Here is a 24,400-nt window from a genome sequence, read left to right on the forward strand (position 1 = left end):
TTACGCAAAAGAGTCGGGATGGGAGAAGAAGTGATATTAGAAAGAAATAAATGTTCATCATTTGATTACTCTCTACAGAGGATCAAATCAATTTATTTTACTTTATGCTAGTAAAGATTATACACACCATATACATGTTATATATAGTATATAACATGTATTTTCTGTATTTAAATTAACACATACATTTTAAAAGGGACAGTTTGAGGAGTCATTTGAACACCTAACGAAACATTATATTTTGTTGAAAATTATCTTATAATGTCATTGCTTAAATAATTCTTGGAATTTATAAATACTGTAAAATATACAGTAAAGAGAGAAATCCTTAGTCAAATGATTTATAAGATACAGATGTGTCTCAGCACTGAGCTAAATTTCCACAGTTAAATAATGTATTTCATCCAGGAAAACGATACCAACATTCATTGAGACTACTTTTCATAATTCACCCTGAAATATCAGGCAACTATATAAAATATGAACTCATAGTGTTCAATATAAATTCAATAAACCTCAATCAATTTCTTAATGTTAAATATTTTTATAGTTTTAGCTAACGTTAAATATTAAAATGCATTGCAAACTACAGTTTCATTCTTTAAAAGTATTACTAAAATAGCTAAAATGTATTGTTCCACCATATGGTCCACCTCTAAGAAAAAATGATAGTCTATGAAAAACTTTAAGGGTAAAAGGCTAATTTAATATAAAAATATATTCCAGGTAATAAGGTGACATATTCCTTTAGTCAATTTTTTCAGCTTAACAAACACGGTAACTTCTTTAAAGGATACATACACTTTCAAAATATCTTGAATTTTATACAAATTACTGATTAAGGCAGAGCAACAACTAAGCATAATGAACACGCAGTGACGTAACTCACCTAAATAAGGAATGCAAGGTGTCATCTTTAAGCTACTTATATAGTCTCTGAGTCTTTTGTAGTTATCTTCTTTACTCATTACATATTCTAATTTTTCAAAGGTAGTTTTGTCTTTTCGACTTAATAACTAAAAAACAAACAGAAAAGCCTAAGTTATTTCCAAATCCCATTTTATTACAGCAAAGATTTAAAGTTCTATTTATTGTAAATTTGAATTTAATTTCAAAGTTATATCATCTTTAACTATATTTTGGTAATATATAAATTACAAAATCAGACATATCTATTAAGATAATAAACCCAAATCTATTAACAATAAAATATCTTTTATATGTACATAAAATCACTAAGTTACTTAGTAAATTATAATACGTTATTTTTCATTTTTACTATTTTAAATGGTTAAGCAATTTCTGTTGACAAACTTTTCTTGACAAATCTAACTGTGGCTATAATATCTACGTAAAAGGATTCACATTTTTGGATTTTTGACAAGGCATTTTTCTTTGATCCCTTTGACCAGTGCTGTATCACACACAGTTGAACAATCAACTGAAACTGTTTTAAGAAGCTTGAGGGTAGATCTGTTGTGAGTGCACTTGAAAAACAGAGATAATCAAGGGGAATAAAAGCAAAGCAAGATCAGTCACCCAAACAATATTAACTAAAAGGTTCAGAAAATATTTTTTAACTATTCCAAAGATTCTGAAAAAACTATTTTTTCTTTAAACATGAAGTTACTATTTCCTTATGATGTCACACTTCAGTTTATTTGTATCATAAAATATTAGCATTATTTTATAGCATGCAAAACACTTCCACTTATAAAATTCTCATCTAATTCTCCCATGAGGTAAACAGAAAAGTCTGCAGATTAATTTAGAGATGAGGAGACTAAGATTCAAGGGTGATCACAGGGTTAGCAAGGAACAGAACATACTAATACTCTCGGCCATCCACTCACAAAGATGCAGGTCCCTGGTCTTTAGGGTCTTCAGTTGGTCCTGGAGATAAAGACTATTCTGACACTGAATCCGTTCCTCTTTCTAGTATTACAAGTAGTTGAGCTGGGACTGATGTAGGAATCTACTTTTCATAGGCTCCAATATATAGATTATCTTCAGATAATCTGTCAGAAAGATGTCTGACCTGTATTCCTCCTTCCTTTAAAACACAAGCTTTTAAGGGGTCCTTTGCTTGAATGTTTTAGATAGATATCCCATGATCTCAAACGGTGGTTTCTCAGCTTTTCCTTGGCTCAGTTTCAACACACTTGATTAGCATTTTCAAGATTAGGTGCAAATCTCTGCTGCTACCTTTAAGTCCAGCCACTTCTTTCTCTCCCACATAGCATGGCGTTTGGGCATGTAAAATATGGTGATGTGACATAGCTGGGCTAACAGTAAACTAGTCTTTTCCTCCAAGTCAATCACTCAAAATCTTTGGTACAGTATCGGGAGAAACAAGTTACAACTATACACATATCTTCCCCCACTCTGGGGCTTCATTTCAATTTGCTTTATCTTTTGATGAACAGAAATTCTTTAATGTGGCAAAGCTTATCCATCTTTTCTTTCATTGTTTGAGCTTTTTTGTTTTGTATTTTATCTAAAATATCCTCACCAATCCCAACCCGAAAATGTATTCATGCCAAGCCAGGGAGATACTCAGCTATTTTCTTCTTGTAAAAGCTTTGCAATTTTGCACTTCACATTTAAGTCCTTAATTCATCTGACAATGACTTTTTATGTGTAGGAGGCCCAACCGATAACCACTTTTCCAGCTTTAATAAATAAACAGTCCCTCATTTCTCTACTGATTTACATATATCAGAGTTGTATAAAAGCAAGGATCAGCTTTGGAGTTCTGTATTCCATTGGTTGAGATGTCTAAACCTATAGTAATTTGACACTGACTATATAGTACAATATATCTTGATATCTGTTAGAACAAGTATCCAACCCCCAACCACATTTCCTTCTTCAGGAATGTCTTGGCTATTCCTGAACCTTTTCATTTCCATGTAAATTTTATAAGCAATCTTATCCAGATTCCCAGATAGAGATTTTTATTCAAACTGCATAAAATCTTGATATACATTTGGAGAGAACTGGTATCTTTTAGTTTTCTTAACAAGGGACACTGTTTCATCTATTTAGTTCTTCAATGACTTTCTGTAAAATTTTATTAATTTTCTGCATACAGAAAATTACGTATTTTATTGCATTTCTTGTTTACTATTTTGTTTCTTTCATTGATATTGTAGATGGTGTCCTTTTAAGTGATATTTTTTAATGGTTTCAAATACAACTGATTTTGTATATTGTTTGTATATTCGGTCGCCTTAATAAACTCTATGGTTTTATTAAATTGTGGTAAAATGTATATAATATTTACCACTTTAGCAGTTTTTAAGTGTACAGTTTGGTGGTATTAAGTCCATTGACACTGGCAGCCAACCATCCCCACCATCCACAGCCAGAACCTTCTTTATCTTCCCAAACTGAAACTCCTACCCATTAAACAGTAACTCCCCGTTCCTCTCTCTGCCCAGCCCCGAGCTACCACCTTCCGCTTTCTGTCTCTATGAATCCGGCTACTCTCAGGGCCTCATGTAAAGAAAATCACATAGCATTTGTCCTTTTGTGTCTGGGTTGTTTCATTTAGCATATTGTCTTCAAGATTCATCCATGATGTGGCACATGCTAGAATGTCAATCCTTTTTTAAGGTCAAATAATATTCTATTGTATGTTTTATCCCACACTTTATATGTGCATCCATTCATCTGTCCATGGATGTCTTGGATTTTTAATACTTTTTGGCTATTGTGAATCATGTGGCTATGAACACTGGGGTAAATATATCCATTTGAGTCCCTGCTTTCAATTCTTTTGCATATATATCTAGAAGTGGAATTGCTGGATAAAATGATAATTCTATGTCAAATTTTTTTGAGGATAAATCCTATTATTTTAAATCAATTTTTTCTGACCATGCCGACAAGGATCTCTGTGTTGAAAAGAAACAGTAAAAATGGGCTTCCTTTCCTTCATGTTAAAAAGAATGTTCCTAATATCTTCCCCGAATAGCATGTTGTAGGTATTTTAGTACATTATCTTTACTGAAAAACTCACTCAATTCCTCATTTATTAAAAATCTTTAACCTAAATGGGCATGAAACCCACACGATGTTGACTATCTTCTACCTCAGCCCAATAGCCTCCCCCTCCCACCCTTTATAACTGCACTCTCCGAGACCCCCGGGCCATCCTCTGCAAAAGCCCCATCCTTACCCTTTTCTTTAAGCATCCTCTTTCTTTTCTTACAAACTCTGTAACGTGAGCCTGGAGTTGAGTCAGGTGCAATTCTTGCTCCTTGATCTTCATAATTCCTTCCAGCTTATTATCCCACTATCCTCTCTAGAATTCTCCAGCTTCTATTGGATCCGTGCTGTTCAATCAAATTTTATATGAGGCTGGAAATGTTTTATGTCTGTGCCATCCAACATAATAGCCATTAGCCACGTGTGACTACTGAGTGTTTGTAATGTGGCTAGTATAACTGAGAGACCAAATTTTAAATTTTACGTAATTTTAATGATTTAAATTTAATAGCTACATGTAGGGCTAGTGGCTACCATACTGGACAAAAGGGCACTAGATTATAACACTTACATTATTATCATTAATAGAGCTACAAGTCATTTTCCCCATTATATCTTGAAGATCTTGGTAGCTGGAAAAAACTACCCAGTTTTTGGTGACTGCAACTTCACACAGATGATACTCCCAGTAACTGGGTTTCTCAGTTTCTTGACTTCTCCTCCTTCAATGATCTTAACTTCCGCCACTCTCAGCCTCGGCTCCCTTGGTCATCCCGAATCCGTTAAGCATGTACCAGGATTTCCAGTCCAATCGCCATACTATCTTTCCACCGTTCATCATCTTTCTCCTTTGACTTAGGTTAGATTCCTCATCTATCACTGAACAACTTTTACATTTACCCACTTTATCTCTTGTGCTATCCTGGACCCCACTGTGGGACAAACAAGCCTAAAAGATTCCAACACTGGTTCAATACGATTCTCAGCACTACTCCAGGTTAATGCTGGGCACCCGGACCTGGCTGGAGCGTACATGACTCAAGTGGACCCTTCATGAGGCCGACCAAACCTACCCTTTCCCTGGTTACCTCACTCTCACATGCGCCTAGAGGGCTTGTATGCTTTCCTCTTTGTTTAAACCTCCAACATCCCGTCCCCCAGCACTCTCGACTAATGACCTTGCTTCGTATACCTTAAAAAACAAAGCACTAGAAGAACTTCTACAGAATCCCATCAAATCTCCCAATGAAGCCACGTCTGTAACCAAATGCATCCACCCTCTTCTCTACTGTTAAAATGATTAAACCACTCCTGCTCCACTAGGGTACTGGACTGACTGAATTCCCTTTTGCCAGTGGAGGGTACCACAGGAGTAACCCCTTGTTCTCTTACCATTTTCCCCATTCAATTAGATCACTGCCACCAGCATACAACACACTGTCATGGAGCTCATCTCCAAAAATAAAACAAAATTCCACCAATCTTTTGGTCTCACATTCCCCTCTAGCTACTGCCAGATTTCTCTGCAGCACCTCACCCCAGTCCTTTATAGCAAAATTCCTCAAATACATTCTCTGTATTCGCTGTCCTATTTTATCTTATCCTTGCCAAGGTGACCAATCCTATCCAACTGCCAGATCCAACAGTCACGTCAAAGTCCTCACCTTATTCAACTTATTAGCAGCATCTGGCACAGGTGATCACTCTTTCTTGAAATACCATCTTTGACTGTGGAAAACTTCTACCCATGGTATTTATTTCATTGAGTTCTCATTTTTCCAATATCTAATTCTTGGATGGTTCCAGGGCTTTTTATCTGTGTTCATGCCATAGGTAATCTCACCCAACATCATGTTTTAAATACTACCTTTACGCCAATGATCACAAAAATGTATCAGTAGCCCCGACTGCTCTTTAAACCTGTATACCTAAACCTGACCTTACAGTTCTACATGGATATTTATGCACCTAAACCTGACCTTACAGTTCTACATGGATATTTATGACAACTCGAACTTCATATGTATAAACTAGAATTGCCCCCCCCACCCCATCCTTTCTCTATACCTCCCTGGATATCACTAAAGAGCATCTCCATTCTCTGACTCGATGCTACTTCTCTTTTGACTCATCTGCTACCAACCACTCCACTGTCCACAGTGACCACCCTGCTACGCTTTGAACGCCATCAGGGCCTTCGTATTGGCTATTACGTCTGCCTGGAATTCTCTTCTCCCAGATATCCGCACGAATGGTTCTCTCGCTCCCTCCACGTCTCTGCCCAACTGTCACTTACCAGAGATGCTCTTACCACATATTACATGAAATATTTCCCTGCTTTCCTTTCTATCCCATTTATTCTGCTTTATTTTTCTTCAGAGCATTCACTATTTATGTTATACATAAATTTACAGTTTATCTTTTCCCAGTAGAATCTTAGCTGTATAAGAATGGCACTGTCTATATCACTAATTGGTGTTTGTCAAGCAATTAGACAGTGCCTGGAACAGTATGGAATATTTTAAAATTTAATGTAAACACCAATAATCTTACTGATTAATAACAGAGCTGTTACTAAATAAAAAAAATGCTTTTCCCTGCAAATACTTGAGAGAGACAATAAAAATATCTTCAAGGAAAATAATAATTAACTTGAGGGAAACGTATCTCATTTTTAAATCACAATATAAATCAGAGTATAATTCTTTTCAATAAAACTTCAAAGATGGAATTTATAACTGTATATTTATAATCATTTCCATTCCCCCATGAAATTCAAATTTTAAGAAAAAAGTCCATCATTATTAAAAATAAATTTTAAAGTAGAAACACCCTTCACCCAAGTGTTTCTAAGATACAAATAAAATACAAAGAGGATTCAAGTTCTTCCATACTGTTTTTCCAATATAGACATCTACCCTGGTTTTCATGAGAAACATCTGTCTCTTTAGATACTATGAAAAGTGAAAGCATCACTAGCCTAATTAAAAAGTTATATTTTAGTAATTAAAAAAGAGAAGCTCTTTATAGTCGGCCATGTCTTTATCACAGAATCCTAAGAACACAATCCTCTGTACAAAATATAATAAAGTCCTTCCTCTTTAACATTAAAGAACAGTATTAAATACGAAAAGACTTAGTTAAATGTATAATTCAACTTATATAAAATATAAATGAAAAATACCCAGAAAGCTTTAGGCCAGTATTGCATCACTCAAATATGAAAATACACAAATTTACAGAAGTCAAAAACTTACACCGTGACCTTATTAAAGTAATAAAACAAAATATGATTAAAATAATATCAGAATGCGTATCACTGCATAACTCCACTTTAACTATCCGACTTTCCGCTATTCCTAAGGAAAAAACCCAAGACTTTACTGACTAAAAAATAACGGAAATCTAAATTAGTGTGTTTTTTAGAAACATATAATTTAGATCTTCTTCAAATTGTTTTGCATTTACACTTTCCCACCAGTAAAGATGAAATGCTGTATTGTCAAATGTGCTTAAAGAGGTTCTACGAAAATGATTTCCCAAAGAGAACTCAAGCACCGAGCTGTGACTTACCCAAAAATTACCTGACAGGTCTAATGAAACAACTGGGAGAGAAAAATGTAGGTTTCTAAGAATACAAAGTAACTTTAAAAATCTTATCTATTATCATAATTTTAACCTTACTAAGAACTACAAAAGAAACTAATACATCTCTACTTCTAACAGGAAGTCTAACCTTTCATTAACTAAAGAAGATTACTCACCGCCCATGTTTTAGTCAACCTGAAAATTGGGGCACTCTGTAAGCCAGAAACCACTGCCATAAGTGCATGAAGATTATTCAGCTCATACAATTTCTGAAGATTTAAAGAAAAAAGGGAATAAGAGGTAAAAATTAATAGCATGCATACAAAAAAAACCTTTATATTAACAGGAACTAAAATCTAGGCAACTGGTAGTGTGCCAGTACTTATCAACTTCATTGAGATTTATTTTTAGAGTACCCGCTATGTTTACAGTAAGCTGATTTTGGCTCACAACATAAATTTCATGTTCTAACCTGGCATTGTCCCCAAGCTCTGGGAACCAATCTACCTTTAGTTGGGTAATACATTCAAAAAGTCAAAGGTATGGCTCAGTGTTAAGTTTACCTGGTATGACTGGGCACGCTAGTTTCTGGCAGGCAGTCTCCTTCCTTATATTTAAATATTACTAAGCCTCTGTCTTATGATCCAAGTTTTAAGACATGGTCTGTGCCCAGGATTCTGCCCTGGTTCCCTACTCAGCACTCCCATTATTCCAGGGCTAGGGTTCAAACCTGCTTCCTACAGTCCTCCTCAATTTCCTGCTTCCTCCTGCCTGAATCCTGGACCCTTTGCTCCTCATTCATGGTGAGAAAGTCACCTGATTCCCAACATTACACCTCACTTTTGTCTTCTGCAAAAAACTCCTACCTAGGAATAGGTTCTACCAGTTTATCAAGAGATATAGTTGACATTTATTGCTAATTTCCCAGATTTCTTCATATTACAAGGTGTTTACATCCCAAAATGTCTCTCTCTAAAAATCAGTCATTTAAAATTGTCCTCACTCACGATCAAGAGACTCCAAGGCAAAAAATGCCTTTTTTGAACATTGGAACTACAAAAAGGTAAGGGGTTCTGTTTCTCTGGAGAACTCAGACTAGTGTACCACCTTAACTCAGGTCTTGAAGAATTCCCATAAAGTTTCAAAAAATATGAACACGAGTTAAAAAAAAAAAAAAGAAAATGGAAAATGAAAAATCACAAGGAAACAGGAATTCACAAATGGAGAACAATACCAGGTACTGGCTTCAAATAAAATAAAGATTAAATATGTAGACAACTAGAATGCAAAAAGAAGTCAAAGTTTTTTAAAAATGTAAAATAAGAAACATGAAGCTATAGCAAAAAAGGCCAACATTTATCTAATTCAATTTGAAGAAGAAATGATAAAAAAACCCAACAACAATGGGATAGAAACAATATTTGAGATAATGGCAGATTATTTTCCCAAATTAGTGAGAGACACCAATTCCTAGGGGTAGAAACTGAAAGAATCCAAAGCAGAGTAAATTAAAAAAATAAACAACTCTAAGTCTGAAATAGCATTTTTCAAGAAAAAGAGTGACATAAAGATGCTACGAGACAAAATAAAATTTTAAAAGCTTATAAAAAGGATCTTTAAAAAAATGCAGCCAGAATGATTATTAATGGAAGATTATGAACTGGAATCCATAATCATACATTTTATATATGAAATTTATTCCAGATAGATTAAATACTCAAGTACCAACATCTTTGATATTCTCAGAGGCTATATAGTAAGCTTTCTTAAATGAGATATTCTTAAATAAGACAATAAAAGTTAAAGACTAATAAGTTTGACCTCTAAACTAAGAAAATCTTTATCAAAAGATAATGAAAAGAATGATGATAAAATAAGCTACGAATAAGAAAATGTATACAAAGCATTTAATAGAGAAATAGAAACCAGAGTTATATTAAAAAAGACAAAAACTCCTATAAAAATTGATAAAAGACCAACACCATAACAGAAAATTGTTCAAAGATCATGAACAGACATTTTAAGAAAGAAAACATAAATGGCCAAAACAGAAAACAATGTTCATTCTCATCAGAGTCAATGAAAGCTACTGGTCTAATTGTCATTTCTTTGAAGGAATTTTGTCTTTTCTCTCTATATTTCTAGGGATTCAATCCTCACAGAAGCGCCAAGAGAGTCATATAAATTCTTGTAGGCTTTATAGCAGCAATGTTTATAACAGCAAAAATTGGGAAACTTTCCAAGCTAAAAGACAGTGAATCATTTGTGGTATATGCAAACAACAGACTACAACAGAGATACCCTGAACCAGCCATTCAGTAACACTGCTGAGTAAAAAAAAAAAAAAAAAAAAAAAGTTATGAAAGTATAAAAGTATTATTCAAAAACTCAAAACTCAAATTCAAAAATTCAAAACATATATAACAACATATAATTCAGGGACACATATACATAGTAAAACTTTAAAAGAAAAGCAAACATAAAATTTAGGGCAGTGGCTCCCTGTGTAGTGGGAGCGCAGGGGGCTGCATATGAAGACATGTACGGGAATTCAAAGTGGGCAGTGGGTACATGGGTAACCACTGGATCATTCTTTTGATACCTTAAACATCTTTAGAAATATTCTTTTTTGTCTATGTGACTGTTTTATGTGTCAGTTTGGCTATATAGTACCTACTTATTTAATCAAACAGTAATCTAAGTGTTGCTGTGAAAATATTTTATAGATGTGGTTAACATTTACAATCAGTTGATTTTAATGAAAAGATTAGACTCAGTGATAAAGTGGGCTGCATTTAATCAGTTGAAACATCTTAAGAGAATCTGAACGTCTTAAGAAATCTGAAGTTTCGCCGAGAAGAAGAAATTCTGCTTCTTGACTGCAGCCTCAACTCCTGCCTGGATTCCCAGGCTGCTGCCTGCTTAGACTTCAGACGTGCCACCCTGCCTCCCACCGCCACATGAGCCAATTCCTTGAATCAGTTTATAAATTATATATATATATTTTTTTTATGTCTCCAGAGAACCCTGATACAATCTACTAAAAGAAGAAAAAGACCTGCCAATTTTATGACAAACTGAATACAAAAGGTAGAGTCAGAATAGAAGGATTTAAGCAACAGTGATGCGATGGGGGTGGTGGGGGGTGGGGAACAAAACTATGAATTTAGGGCACGGGATAAAAGCAAAGCACTGTCAAAAATAACTCAAAGTCTAAAAGTTCGAACTAGAATTAAATGACTCTTTGATGAGAAGGATAATAGCAGGTTTGACGGGCAAAATTTGGTGGTTTTGAGTGGAACGTGCAAGTACATAAAAAACTAAAAAAAAACAGCAGAAAACAATAATGCAAATTCAGAATCAATTGAGAAAAGTCATGAATTTTTATTAGCTAAAACCCAGTATTTATCTAGTATACCACAAAGAATGTTTTTAAAAATTTTATGACACTTCTGTAAAATACCAGATTTTCAGAAGGCTAGCTCTGCCACCTAGTGCCACAGAATGTCAGACCACAACTGCTCCACGTGGTTGGCAGAGTCAGCCAGTTCAGAAGCAAATAACCGATATGTACACTCCTGATTAAGCTGACAAGGCTTTGCCAATCACCCGTAGAACAGTCCAATATTTAAATATTATACTTCACCATAATCTGATCTCTGCTTACTTATCCAGTCAAATTAATCATATAATTCAGCTACTCTGACAGAGGGAGAAAAGATATAAAAGGGGAGGAAGACAGAGGAATAAAGGAAAAGGCAGAGAAAACAGGCATCCAATTTAAAAAACTGACATATTAAATCATTAGGCCTTATTTTCCAGCATCAATAAATGGTAAGTATTACAAGCAAATATCCACAAACTTTGCTGAATGGTTGAACTCAAAAATAAAAACACAAGTTTTTCTTACCTTAGCAGTTTTAATATAGTGGCTCAAAACTTCTGCTCTAATTTTTAATGTTTGAGCATGAAGAATCTCTCTAACAACCCAAAAGCTCACCTGCAAATAAAAATTAAATATAATTGAATGGCATGATTCTTTACTCACTAGGATCAAATTAATGACAAGAGCTACTTGAAGAACTACTTGTAGCTGTTGAAAAACAATACTTTTTCTTTCCCTTGACTCACCACCAATCTTGGACATAACCAATCTTCAAATGTTGCATATACTTCACATATATAGGCAGACACTGGGAGAATCGTGCAAGCTCTAAGATCAGGCTTATACAATATGCTACTTATAGCATGTTCTTCTGTGGCTGTGTGATCCCATACTGCCATTTATTTACATTGAGCAAAATCATAGCGTGAAGAATCTCAAGTATGGTTTTCTTGGTATAAATAAAATGAAATAAAATATCATAAAGAAAAATAAACGAGTCATTCTAAGAGTAAATTAAGATATTTTTAAAATTATACAGTGCTTTCTAGTTCAGTGAAACCTATCTTTATGATTTCTTTTAAAAAGCATTAAAAATCATTCATGAGATTCATCACTAGATCTATAACATTACTAAATGTTCTATGCTGGTGAAAACAGTATGCTTATCATATGATAAAATGTTATATGTATGTAACATTTTAGTTCATGTACTATGAAAATAAAGTCAAAGTACCAGCAGCTCAAATTTGTACAAATTTAAAAACAGGATGTAGTTAAGACATCTTACTGCAAAAGATGATGCCACTATCTCATATTTTTTCACCTATTTTTAGTGAGAAATATTTCAGCTTTTACTTACAACTTTCATCAATAAACAAACTGTTACAATGCATACATTTTACAAATGAATATGCAGATGTAAAATGTATATGTTTTTAAAAAGCCATCTTCATGTTTGTTACCCTGTTTGGGCTACTAATGGTGATAATATCCCCGATTCTAATTAAGTTGACTTCTAAAATATACCTAGTGTTATACTTTAGATATTGTAACAACCTTAGCAATTATCGACTGTAAATACAATCTAAACTGCATGATCATTGACTTAATTAAATTTAATGTCAGACAAATTTTAAGACTAGGTGATTTTAAAACACGACCACAAATTGTCATTTCTCTCATTTAAAATTGGGGTATGTATCACCTCTGATTGAATCTGGACAGGCTTGTGAGTACTTTGATGAAGAGAGGATTAAAGAAATTAATGCTGACTTCTAGGACAAGGTCATGCTGTAACATTCTCTCTGGGTCTCTAAACTACCATGTGAGAAGTCAACTATGCTGAGACCACCATGCTGAAAAAGGATAAGTGTAGGTGCTTCTTGGTCAATAGTCCTCACTAAAGCCAACCCCGCTTAGAGTACTGACCCAGAATGACCACCACCAAGATAGTTTAATAAAATTACTGGACTTAAAAAAAAAATCTTGGCCATTGAGACAAAAAGAGAAAGTGATCTTTTAGAAAGCGAAAATTTACTTATTAACAGACTTTTCAACAGCAACACTCTCTCAAAAAAAAGGAACAATACATCAAATGTAATCAAAAGAAGAAAATTTTATACATAAGATCGGCAAACTTGCCAACATGTAAGAACTCAGAGATTACTGTTCCAATGAGCCCTTCCTGAATAATCTACAGACAAATGGACTCTGGATAAGCAAAAGGACTAGGACCATCAACAGAAGGACAGTAGAATTAAACACACACTTATTCACGGCACCAAGGCTAAATAAGGGTTAAAAGACAGTGCATCACACAATGCCTATATGCTCGGACAATACGTAGTACGATTATAAAAATCAGAACATCTATAAAAGATGTGTTTGTTCACAGTAGTATTATTAACATTAGTATCATTCTTCAGAGACTCACATGTAGGATAAAGCAAACGAGTGAGTTACAGGATACTGTAGCAGGCCCTGAGTTCCTCGGAAACACTCTGAACTACATTTGCATCCTCTGAAAGTCTACATTGAAAGGCAATGATTGTCAGACTGGATTAAAAAAAGGAAAACTCAACTATATGCTGTCTATGAGAGACTCATTTTAAAAATAAAGATGCAGCTAGAAAGAAGAGCCTTTTAGAGTAAACCTAACTTCTTTCAAATTTGCTACTTCAGATCTCCTGTTACCTTATGAGATTAGAGTAATGGAGTAATTAAGTAATGGAGCTTACTATAGGATCAATTGTGATCCAGAAGGATAAAAGCTTTTGGTACACTGTGACATACTGGACTCTGACAACTTTTTGGCTTACTTAAGGATAATATGAGTGCTTAAAATCCGAAGTCAATTTGTAGCTATTGTAATATGATGCATTTGTACGGCAAAGAAAAAACTCTTATTGTGATGATAAATTCTAACCACCTCAGAAAACCTTGAAAGCAACTGCTATATATCCTAAATGTGGAATTCAGTACTAGACCTGTTTGCCCTGTTCCCTGTTAATGGTTTACTCTAATTTTTAAAAACTTGAACCCACTTCCATTTCGGAAAATACAGTGAACCAAACAACCTGGGACACTATTTGCTATAAACCCCTAGAAATGCTGGGTTAAAGATAACTGTTGTTTTAGTATTATTTGTTAAGTATATACCTAACTTGAAAGGAAAATAACATTTCCCTAAAGGTCAAAAACGAAGAAAATAAGGGCAAAGTGGTGGTTAAAAGAAAGGGAGGATTTCCTCTTAGTAACACAGGGGCTTAGAATCTAATACTCTTTCAAAGATATAATACAAGGCCTCACACCTCTACCCGCCCCCCCCCATTTGTTTCTAAGAGATCTTCAAAGGGCTACAATTCTGGTGAAAAGGTACACTGAAACAATTCACCTCTAGATGATGTAGGCGATATAGATGAATGAGAAAAATAAGTCATTCATAAGAATTTGTAACCTGCCCTGAGCTTGAATTTTCACTACAGAGAAGTAGGGATGTTCCCTAACCTAAACATTTAACATAAAGGGCAGGCAGTCTTAGGTCTGTGGCAGCCCTTGGTACAGGTGAAAGCGAAGAGTCTCCCAGAAGGGCCAGATCCTCAATCTAGGCAGCAGCGAAATTCCCACAGATAAAGCTTAAACGGATGTGTGAGCACTCAATCCAAATTACAAAATGCGTAAGAAAACAAACTACTGTGAATAAAGATCAATGGAAATAACAGAGATTGAGTACCCCAAGGATTTCAGATAATAATGCAGAAATTATAAAATATTGAAAATGATTTAAGAAATTAATAAGAAAAACTTGATACTAGTATAAAAGCACACAGATTTGAAACATATTACACTTTTGAAGAAAATGAATGAACTAAAATAGAGATGAGAAAATCACATAGAATGAGCACAAAGGGACAGATGTAAAATATGACAGGTTAAGAGACAGGTAGAAAAATGCCAAATTCTAACAAATTTCCAACCAATAGGAATTATAGAAGGAAAAAAGAGAGATCATGCAGAGACAATACTTGAAGAGATATTGGTTGAAAATATTCCAGAATTGATATAAAAAGTTAAAATATTCCTTAATGAAAAATTATATGTTGAGGAACTGAATTTCAGAAACTAAATATCAACATTTTATAAGCAACTCACATGATTAAATCTCCTTGTGAAAGCAACAGCATTTGGTGCAGAACTGTATTTTTCTTTTTTATTCCATCCACAACTTGAAAGCTCCTGGAAAATTAAGTCGAAAATTAAATATAAATTCAAGAAATAGACCAGTTTTGTTATTTTAAGGGTTTCAAAACATTAAAGACAGTTGTGTCCCATCTAGAAATCTTATTCAATAGAACATAGCTAATATTATAAGCATTCGGTTAAGTCACAAAAGCAGATTTTATTAGTAGAATATAAGAGGGCACGATTACTTGTCTGTGAGGACACAGATAACTAGACTTCTACTCCACAGGCAGCTTGGTGGGTTCTTCTCTGAAGAGATCTGAGTTCCAAGAGGAAGGAAAGACCCACAGATGGTGAAAGGTGAGCATCCCGCACACAGAGTGAAGCCCATTCAATTGCCCAGAGCTTCCAAACAGCTTTCCAGTGCCTCACTCCTCGAGCTGATGGGTAGTAATCTGACAGATGAAGACACCTCTGATAAAAGGGCTCTTAATCCTCCACAAGGTCTGTCAATAGAATTCAAAAGGCTCAAGACCTTGGATGGAAAAAAATTAAATTTGTATTTTACTCTAACCTCTGACTGAAATGACATTCCTCTCAATTATAAGTATAGGCTACAGGATACAGAAGAATGAGCAACACCTGTGTCTTTGCCACTAATACAAATCATGTATTTTCATCTCACATTACAGTTGGTACAGATATCTCAAAAATATTCACACTCATCACTACTTTAGAATTATCGCATCATTTCTAGATCCTAATGTTAATAAAAGCACACGTTACTGCATAATAGTTTAAAAAATATTTTGATGAGAGTATTTTAATGGAACTGATTTCCGCTGATTTAAAAACGGGGTTCAGTTCCACAGACTTCATTCAGTCTGCTAAAGGGGTCCAAGGTTCGCGGTAAGTTAAGAACTCTGCTGTGATATAACACCAACCACCAGAAAGAGACAGAATCTACAGGAAAAAAGAAAAAGGACTCAGGAAACTGAGTTAGGGCTGGGAACAAAAGAAAACTGAGAAAATAAAGAGATAAAATGATATTATTGTTACTCTCAGATACATGAGAATAACTATTACTCACATTAGGCAAAAACAGAAGGATATAAAAAATATTCAGAGAAAAATATAGAGCTTTTAGAAATGAAAAATGTAGGAGAAATTTTAAAAATATACAGAATTTTGAGATAAAGGTGACAAAATCTTGTAAACAATAAGCTAAAAGTAGGAGCAAAAATATTAAGTTCATTAGAACAGCCCGTAAGCATCAACATTCGAATAAGAAAAAGAATTTTAAGAAAGAACAGATAAAAATGGAGAAAAATAACTTATCAGAAAGAAAAAAAATGATTCAGGAGAATGTCAATGAACTTAAAGGACAGGAAAAGACCTGCCTAGTGCCTGTTACGATGGATTAAAAAAAAAAAAAAACCAAAAAACTCAAACCAAGTCGTAAGCATCTAAAACTGGCACGTACTGGAGACAAAGATCATAAAATCTGTTCAATTAAAACAAAAACAAAAACAGATCAGACAGTATCAGATATCTCAGTAGCAACACTAGCAGTTAAAAGACAACTGAAATGATGCCTTCAAAATCCTAGAATTCTAAATCCAACAAAAATATCAAGTAAGTAGGAAAGTATGCTACAGTCATTTCAGACGAGAAAGTCTCAAGAGAATTTGTCTTCCATGTCCCCATTCTCAGAGAGCTAGTAGGATGTGTTCCCATCAAAATAAACCAGCAAATTAAGAAAAAGAAAAGCATGGGATCCAGGAAACTGAGAAACCAACATAGAAAGTATTTGCAATTCCCAGATTAACAGTAAAGGGAGATATTGAGACAAAGCTATGAGCAACAGTCCAGATAGTAAGCACCTCCGAGGACAGATTCTGACAGAGCTGCCTCTGAGAGATGAAACGCAGCATCTGAAGTGTTTGAACACTTTGAGAAGACACATTCACTACATTCACTTCTGGCAGAAAAATTAGTGACAAGAACAGAGAAAGCTAAAGTTATTAGCTTAAGGAAAACAAAATTTAAGTAATCATGGCTCAACTGTAAAGAATAGTTGAGCTGCGATTACTTATTCATGTCGAAACTATGACATAACTATATGGGAAAGAGAAGAAAGTGAATTGTGCAAATGTCAGGGGAAGAGAATATAAGAGGGTGAAATCATCTTCTATAGTCGTGAGTAAATCAGATCCAAAGTTGGAAAATCAGAAACAATAGGCATTTAGATATATTATTTGAAAAATGGACATAATTCCTTGAAGGAGGAACAGCTCAGAGACTTAGACATGTGTGGGGCTCAGGATGGAGGCAGGAAGGGTGGGAGCAACTGGGCTTCGGTACTGCTGTATCATGTGCTCTGGATACCTGAAATATTTGACTTCTTAAACATGACACACACACATCTTCAACAAAATTTTTAAATGAAATAGAAACTAACAAAAAGGAATGACCTGAGTCAGGGGGAGGTTAGGAAACGGTTCTGACGACACCACGATACTCCAAGAGAAAGGTAAGGTTCCCGCGACCAGGGCGGGGTCAGGGGGTACGGAAAGAAGTGGCAGAGCCAAGGTATTTTGGAGGCAGCAGGACTTGGTCACAGACTGGAGCCCACGATGTAGGCTGAGAATGAGGCATCCAGAAGTGCTAAGGTTCTCAAGTTTCTGGCCTGAACAACTAAGATGAGGAACACTGAGGAAAGAGACGACAGTTACCACTTCGACACAGTAGATACGCAGTAAATGCTCTGAAGGTATGAATTACTTTTTTAAAACCTAAAATTAGATGACAAGTTTCAAATTTGAAATTTCTGAAGGGAAAAATAAAACGACAGGAGCAACTTCACAGTAAAAAAAAAAAAAAAGGTCTGGTATTCAGCCTAGATATATGCTCATTTCACATTATCTCCCTACACAGCCAAAAAATATTTCATGGAGATACTAACATAAAAATGACATTATATGATAATATATTAAAAGAGTCAAACTGCTAAAAAAATTTTGTTCTTTCTAAAAATTACAGCATATTTATACAACTATATAAAGATGCCATATTTTAGGACAAAATTCCTGGATAAATCCATAAATACTGAATTTGTCTTTAACCAATTAATATAATTTCCAAATGTATATTAATGCCATAATCAAAGTGTCTCTACCAAATTGCTGCTGAACGTATCAAACCACTCAAGGTTTGATAGAGTTCAACTCAATTACAGAGCTCTATGCATAAAAGGCGAATTTCATCTTTCTGTTGTAAGGGTACAATATAAATAATGAATATTCTTGCACCTTTTCTGACATTTGATCATTTCTTAAAAAATAGTCCTAGGTCTAAGATTATGAAGCTTTTCAAGGCTTTGATTGCCTGTCAAACTGCCCTCCTGAAATACAAAATCACACTATCGCTACCGAGTGTCAGTTTAACAACAGTCTTGTCAAAACTGGGTATATTTAATTCCCCTTCTATATATTAATACTTTAATTTCCCAACTGTAAGAGTAACTGTCTGTTAAGCATGCTTGTTAAACAGAGAGAAAATGGGTAGAGGAGGGCTGTGAATAGACTATAAACCCGCCACCTGAAGAAAAACTATGCAAACATTTTCCCAGTCTTCTTTATGTACCTATGCGGGCCTTGTTTTTGTTTGTTTCAAGCAGCCAATACACTTGACCTTTTCTGTGTGATTTAATCTACTAATTTTTTGCTTAAAAAGTCTTCATCCTGAGAACAGATGTCTTAACAGCAGCAATAAAAATAATAGTTAACAATAATATACAGATCCATTGTGTGCCAGGCACATATCAACTCATTTGATCCTATCTTCATCATTATAGTTTATTATGATAAATAAGGAACCCAGACAAAAATATGAGTGAATTATGGCTTCATTTTTTTACATTAAAAAAATTTTAATGCTTTTGTGACTCCTCAAATAAATGCTAAGAGATTTTGAAAAATCCGTCCGATTCTTGGAACATTTCGACAGTATTAACTTAATGGAAAAATGCTTTGCCCCTTTAAGAAGATTCTGTTGGAAGTGGTGGGGAATGAATGTATCTGTAGACACTTTACTTGGGAGCAAACGGATTAAATTCCATCAAAGCCCTCCATTCAGAAGAAATTTGTAATTAGAAAATGTGAAGAAACAAGGTTTTCAAAAACCTCTTAAGATGGTAGTTTCTGCTTCAGAAAATATTTCCCCTTTGAGACACGTTACATTACTAGCCTATCTGACACAATAAACAATCCAAACTATAAGATGGAGAACAGACTGGTTTCTAAGGATGGTGGGGGGCAGGGCAGGAGTGGGATGGAGGTGGCTATCAAGGCGGAGACGGCACAAGGGAGAGCTCTTTGTGGTGATGGAAAACTGCATCCGGACTGAGGTGGTGCTTAGACAAATCTACACATCCGGTAAAATGTCAGAACTACAGAGAATGTATTGTATAAATGTTCATTTTCTTGTTTTGATATTGAATTATACTTTTCTAAGTTGTAACTGTGGGGAAAACTCGGTGAAGGGTAAAATGTCCTTTCTGGACTATTTTTTTGCAACTTCCAACATATTACCTCAAAAGAAAAAGTTACAAAGCAACAGCAACGAAAATCCACTTAATGGATTATGAAGCTGCAATTGCACTGGACTTCAGGAGCTCACTCATCACCTTCCTCTTAAACCCTAGATGCATTTACGGCTAGCTGGCCTTCAAGGAATCCTGACCCACTCCACCTATACATCTCAACAGCCACTGGATTTCTCTGTCAGAAAAAAGCTGCTTTTCCCTTTGTCTTGATCTCTTTTTGTCTCAGACTCTAGGATCTTCCATCAAGTGACACTAGAATACAATCTAAGCAATAAATTCTCCTACCAGCGTCGCCTTGTATTTGACACTTATAGGCCTGGTCAAGAGTTATTCTATACTACAACATCTCCCACGAACACCAAAACATTGAATGAAGTCAATTTAGTGATTTGAAGGATATTTTCTTAGGGTCTGACTTAAGAATAGGACTGATTTAAAGTGACTATGCTATGTAGATAAGCTTCCATTCGAGTAAAGGCTCAATGAAATACAGCCATCTCGATGCCTCTTAAAATGTGTTCGAATGGATTTAACTTGGTTTTTAAATCAGGCAATAAAGAGAACTCTTCTAATAGTAATTCATACATATAAAGGCAATTCATTAATAGTCATGAAAAGTGTATTTGAAAGAATATTCATGGACTCGTTTTGAGCCATGAAACTGTTAAGCCCAGTTTTCAGCCGAGTTTATTTCGGAAGCTCACGGGAAGGCAACTGCCACAGCTGAGGATCACCGCCCCAGGAAAGAGCCACTGAACTTCACAGGGGCCACAGCTTCTCTTATGTCTCACAGGCGTGTTCTGTAACGTCAAATTCTCGCTCTAACTTTCATCTTGTAAGTTCCAACACTCTCAAAAGGACTGTTCTAAGGGAGACGCCGTAGGGGCACCTAGAGGGAGAAGAAGAGGAGAGGCCAACACAGACCAGCCTGTGACAGGGCTGAGGGAAGAAAGAGACTGTGGGGAGGGGGTTCCTCCCAGGACGAAGGCAGTCTCACGTGCAGAAGCGGGGAGCTGTAAGGGACATGGTGTGTCCGTCAGCACTCGGCCTACGTGGCCACAGATGCAGTCACAGATGAAGTCATCGCTGTGATTCCCGTACTTTAAATGAGAATAAGCTCTGAAACGATGTAACTCCAACGTAATATGGTAAACCAAGAACAGCACTTCTCGCTTCAACGCAGCGGCCCACATTCCCTCCTCCCGGTACGGTAAAGCTGCTTCTATAACGCGATCGGACACAAGGCAGGCGCTGTCTGCTGCCCCCGATGCCACGCAATACCTGCTCTCCTCATTGACAGGTTCCTTCCTTATCTTCTCTAGTTCCGATCGAAGCCTGACCTTACCCCATGTCAACGAAGTTCGTGGTGATGACCAGAGTAACACAAACTGACAGAACAGCTGCCCCTCGCGTCTGACAGAACCATCAGTTTATTCCCGTCTATGAGAAAAATTCAAGTCTATATGTCTTCTCGGCTTTCTTCAAACCTCTTGCCATATTAATGGATTGTTCACATTTTAATTCTAATGTAAATGATAATTTTCATTGAACAGGACATTCTCAATGTGGGACTCTGGGAGTCACCAAGACTACAGTCTCTGCATACACAGGAAAAAGTCTGCAGCGAGAAAGCTCTACACGTACTGTTAGAAGTACCTCAACTTTAAGTTTCTCAGAAAAGGTTTAGTAAGGTTCAGATTACCTCTCATGTATGTACCTCTCCTCATTTAGCCAGCATTTATCCTCAATCTCTAGTGCATCCCAGCGACACAGGAGGGCTTCATCTTCCTTTGTATTTAATGTCTGTTTATTGATATGATCTAAATGAGTTATTATATCGACTTACCAGAACAAATAATAAAGTGTGGACTTCCTTCGAGTGTCATACATGTCAGAGGATTTTCAGAGCCTGCCACGTTATGGGCACTTGAGACCCTCACAAGGGGCAAACATTATCCAGTGTTACGACTACTGTACCACTCCCTCCTTACTTAAGACTTAACGAAGGCGCCAAAGAATCGCTTCTGGAGAGAAAACATGACGGGAGGCAAATTCCGTCATGACTCATCTTGTGCTGGATAACACGAGTGTTCATTCTGAGGATAAACGCCACCATTAGGATGAACGAGGTGATGCCTTCGGAAGAAATACAAGCTTTGCAGAGCAAGAGAATTCAGAACAGACAAAAAAACAGAAACAAACAAACAAACAAAAACTATGAATGTAATCAAACGGAAAAACCTTCAGAATACAGTCACCACTTCCTCAGCATCGAAGGACTCACACTTGAGGGAAGCTCTACAGATGTGTGAGAACTTTCTCAAAGAACCAAACTTTCATGATCGAGAAATCATTCTGGGGAAACCTATCTAAATAGGAAATGTGGGAAAACTTTAACGGGAGCTGAACTTTGACCAAATACCAGAAAATTCACACTAGAAATTAATGAATATTCAGGATCCTTAAGTTAAACTTCTGCCTATACTAAGCACTGAAGATTTCATGCTAGGAAAGAAATCTGAAAATGTTCAGAATTTCAGGCGGCGGGACGGGGGGAAAACTCCTATTTCCACAGAAAGAATGTTACTGTATAAAAGTCACGTTCTTGGACGGGGTAACAGATTTTTTGCAGAAATGACTCCAAACGTGAGAAATGATGGGAGTTGGTATGCCGGGAGGCCTACAGTATAAAGCTTTGGAATGGTCACTTTTCAAACTCAAATGTCAAACAGGTATTATGCGAGGCGCTAGAAATACACCAGTGAATAGAGCAGACAAAAGTTTCGGCCTTTGTGGGATTCACATTCTAGTGAAAGGATAACAGAACCCCAATCTAGAAGAGCCTCATGACCACTCACCAATCCATGTCACCTCAAGATTCCCACAGATTTGATCAAAATATTTACAAAGAGTATTTACTACTGATTGAGAACTACACTTAACTGCAGCCCCTACTCTGAAGTTATCACTAAAAATTAGCCTACTTCCAGAAACTTCTCGAAGACCTAGAAGGTATTCTAAAGATCAAATAGTCCAAAAATCCCTTATTTCACAGATTTAATAATAAAAAGAAAAGGCCAAAGATATGAAATTGATTCTATTAGCGGCACATTCTATAAATGACAAAGCTGAAATAAAAATGCAAGTCTGTCTTCTGGCTTCTTGCTTTTATGTTTTGCCACTAAAAATATCGTTTGGAATTCAAAGGGCTTCAAAATAAATTTTAAAATAAGTGAAATTAAGTAATTAAGATTTTTTGAGCACCCATAGAGTTGTGAATGTCAGACACTGAATAAGAAAAGACAAAAAAGTAAGGGGCAGGAAAATACAGGGCAATTTGCCCCACCAAACTGGTTTAAACTACAGAAGAAAAAAAAAGAGAGACAGTGAGCAATCTGTAGAAGTAAGAACTGTAAGGCCGTATCAACAGTGGTTGAGTGGAGGTGATGGAACTACTAACTTTTTTCCTTCTTTGTAATCACTATAATTAGGGTTTCAGCAACCATACTGAGCTTCCTCCCCATCACTAAGACACGGCTATTTATTGGGAGGAGAAGAGAATAGTAAAATTTGGCAGTGCTGCTGGGGCCAGTGGGCAAATGAAGATTCTTAGAACTTCTGTAGCATCAGCTACGGAAACAGCAGGGCAATGTGTTCAGATGGAGATAGATCCATCAGCACATATACAAATCACTGAGCTGTCACAGGCCCAACAACCATGCACAGACACTGAGAGAGGCTCCTATTTCTGGAGACAATGATTGCAGCCCTGTAAAAACACTGCGCTCTCTTAATAAATATCCTTCAGGTTGACAGGGAGCAAAAAGGAGGAAAAGTTACTTAAGAGGTAAAATCAATTGGAGATATTGGAGAACAGGAAAAGAGGATGCAGGGAGAAGGGAAAAGAATGAATCCTAGGTTTCTGGTATTAAAAATGGATATAGTGCAACTCACTCAGACAGAGAACCTTAAACAATGAAAGTGAAGCAAACTTTTTTCGCTATATTATTACATTCCTTCTAAGTACTTTTTAAAATTACCGATGAACTGTCCTTTAACATTAAATTATTTTCATTGGTAAACATGTTTTTCCATTCTTCTCTATCATAAAACAAAAAACCAAGAAGCCAAGTATCAAAATCTGTTCTTTTATCTTCTTGCCATCTGAGGTGATTTCAAGTGTGATACAGAGTTGGAGAGAAACTCGGCTTAGTGATATGTTGAATTTGGATCTGCTCTTAAAGATTGTTTGGTCAGTATTCTATCAATAAGGATGGTCTCTATAAGATAAAAAATAATTTTTGATACCTCGAAGACAATGCAGATAGTGAAATAAAAGGTTTGGGATTTTTCCCCCTGAGCAATTCTGAAGTACAGAGTGGAACAGACACTGCAGATACGTGGCTTCGTTCTGAGAAAAGAACTATTCTTCTCAGAGTCACCTTTTCTTCCTGTGAGTCAAGAACAGTTCACGGAGAACATGAACTAAATTGTACTTGACGCAAAAGACTCAGGAATACAGAATTTCACAAACTGGTAGGAATTACAGGGTCTAACTTAGGGAACTGAGTTAGCAATAGGAGATATTATATATTAATATCTTATAAGTTCCAGGTACTCGAAAATTGCTGCCAATATAGAAAACT

At 35.8% G+C, this 24,400-nt stretch overlaps 1 protein-coding gene across 1 annotated transcript in view; it reads right to left on the reverse strand.

Annotated features, from left to right (window-relative positions):
- The window catches only part of RALGPS2 (Ral GEF with PH domain and SH3 binding motif 2), a 100,150-nt gene that overhangs the window by 70,534 nt on the left and 5,216 nt on the right, over nt 1-24,400 (reverse strand). Inside the window, exons 2-5 of the mRNA XM_011361280.2 lie at nt 15,119-15,202; nt 11,492-11,581; nt 7,758-7,850; nt 890-1,016 (exon numbers count right to left, since the gene is read on the reverse strand). Of these exons, the coding sequence (XP_011359582.1) occupies nt 890-1,016; nt 7,758-7,850; nt 11,492-11,581; nt 15,119-15,202 (394 nt within the window). The remainder of the gene's footprint in view (nt 1-889; nt 1,017-7,757; nt 7,851-11,491; nt 11,582-15,118; nt 15,203-24,400) is intronic.

The sequence above is a fragment of the Pteropus vampyrus genome, unplaced genomic scaffold (assembly GCF_000151845.1).
Source record: "Pteropus vampyrus isolate Shadow unplaced genomic scaffold, Pvam_2.0 Scaffold65, whole genome shotgun sequence".
NCBI classification, from domain to species: domain Eukaryota; kingdom Metazoa; phylum Chordata; class Mammalia; order Chiroptera; family Pteropodidae; genus Pteropus; species Pteropus vampyrus.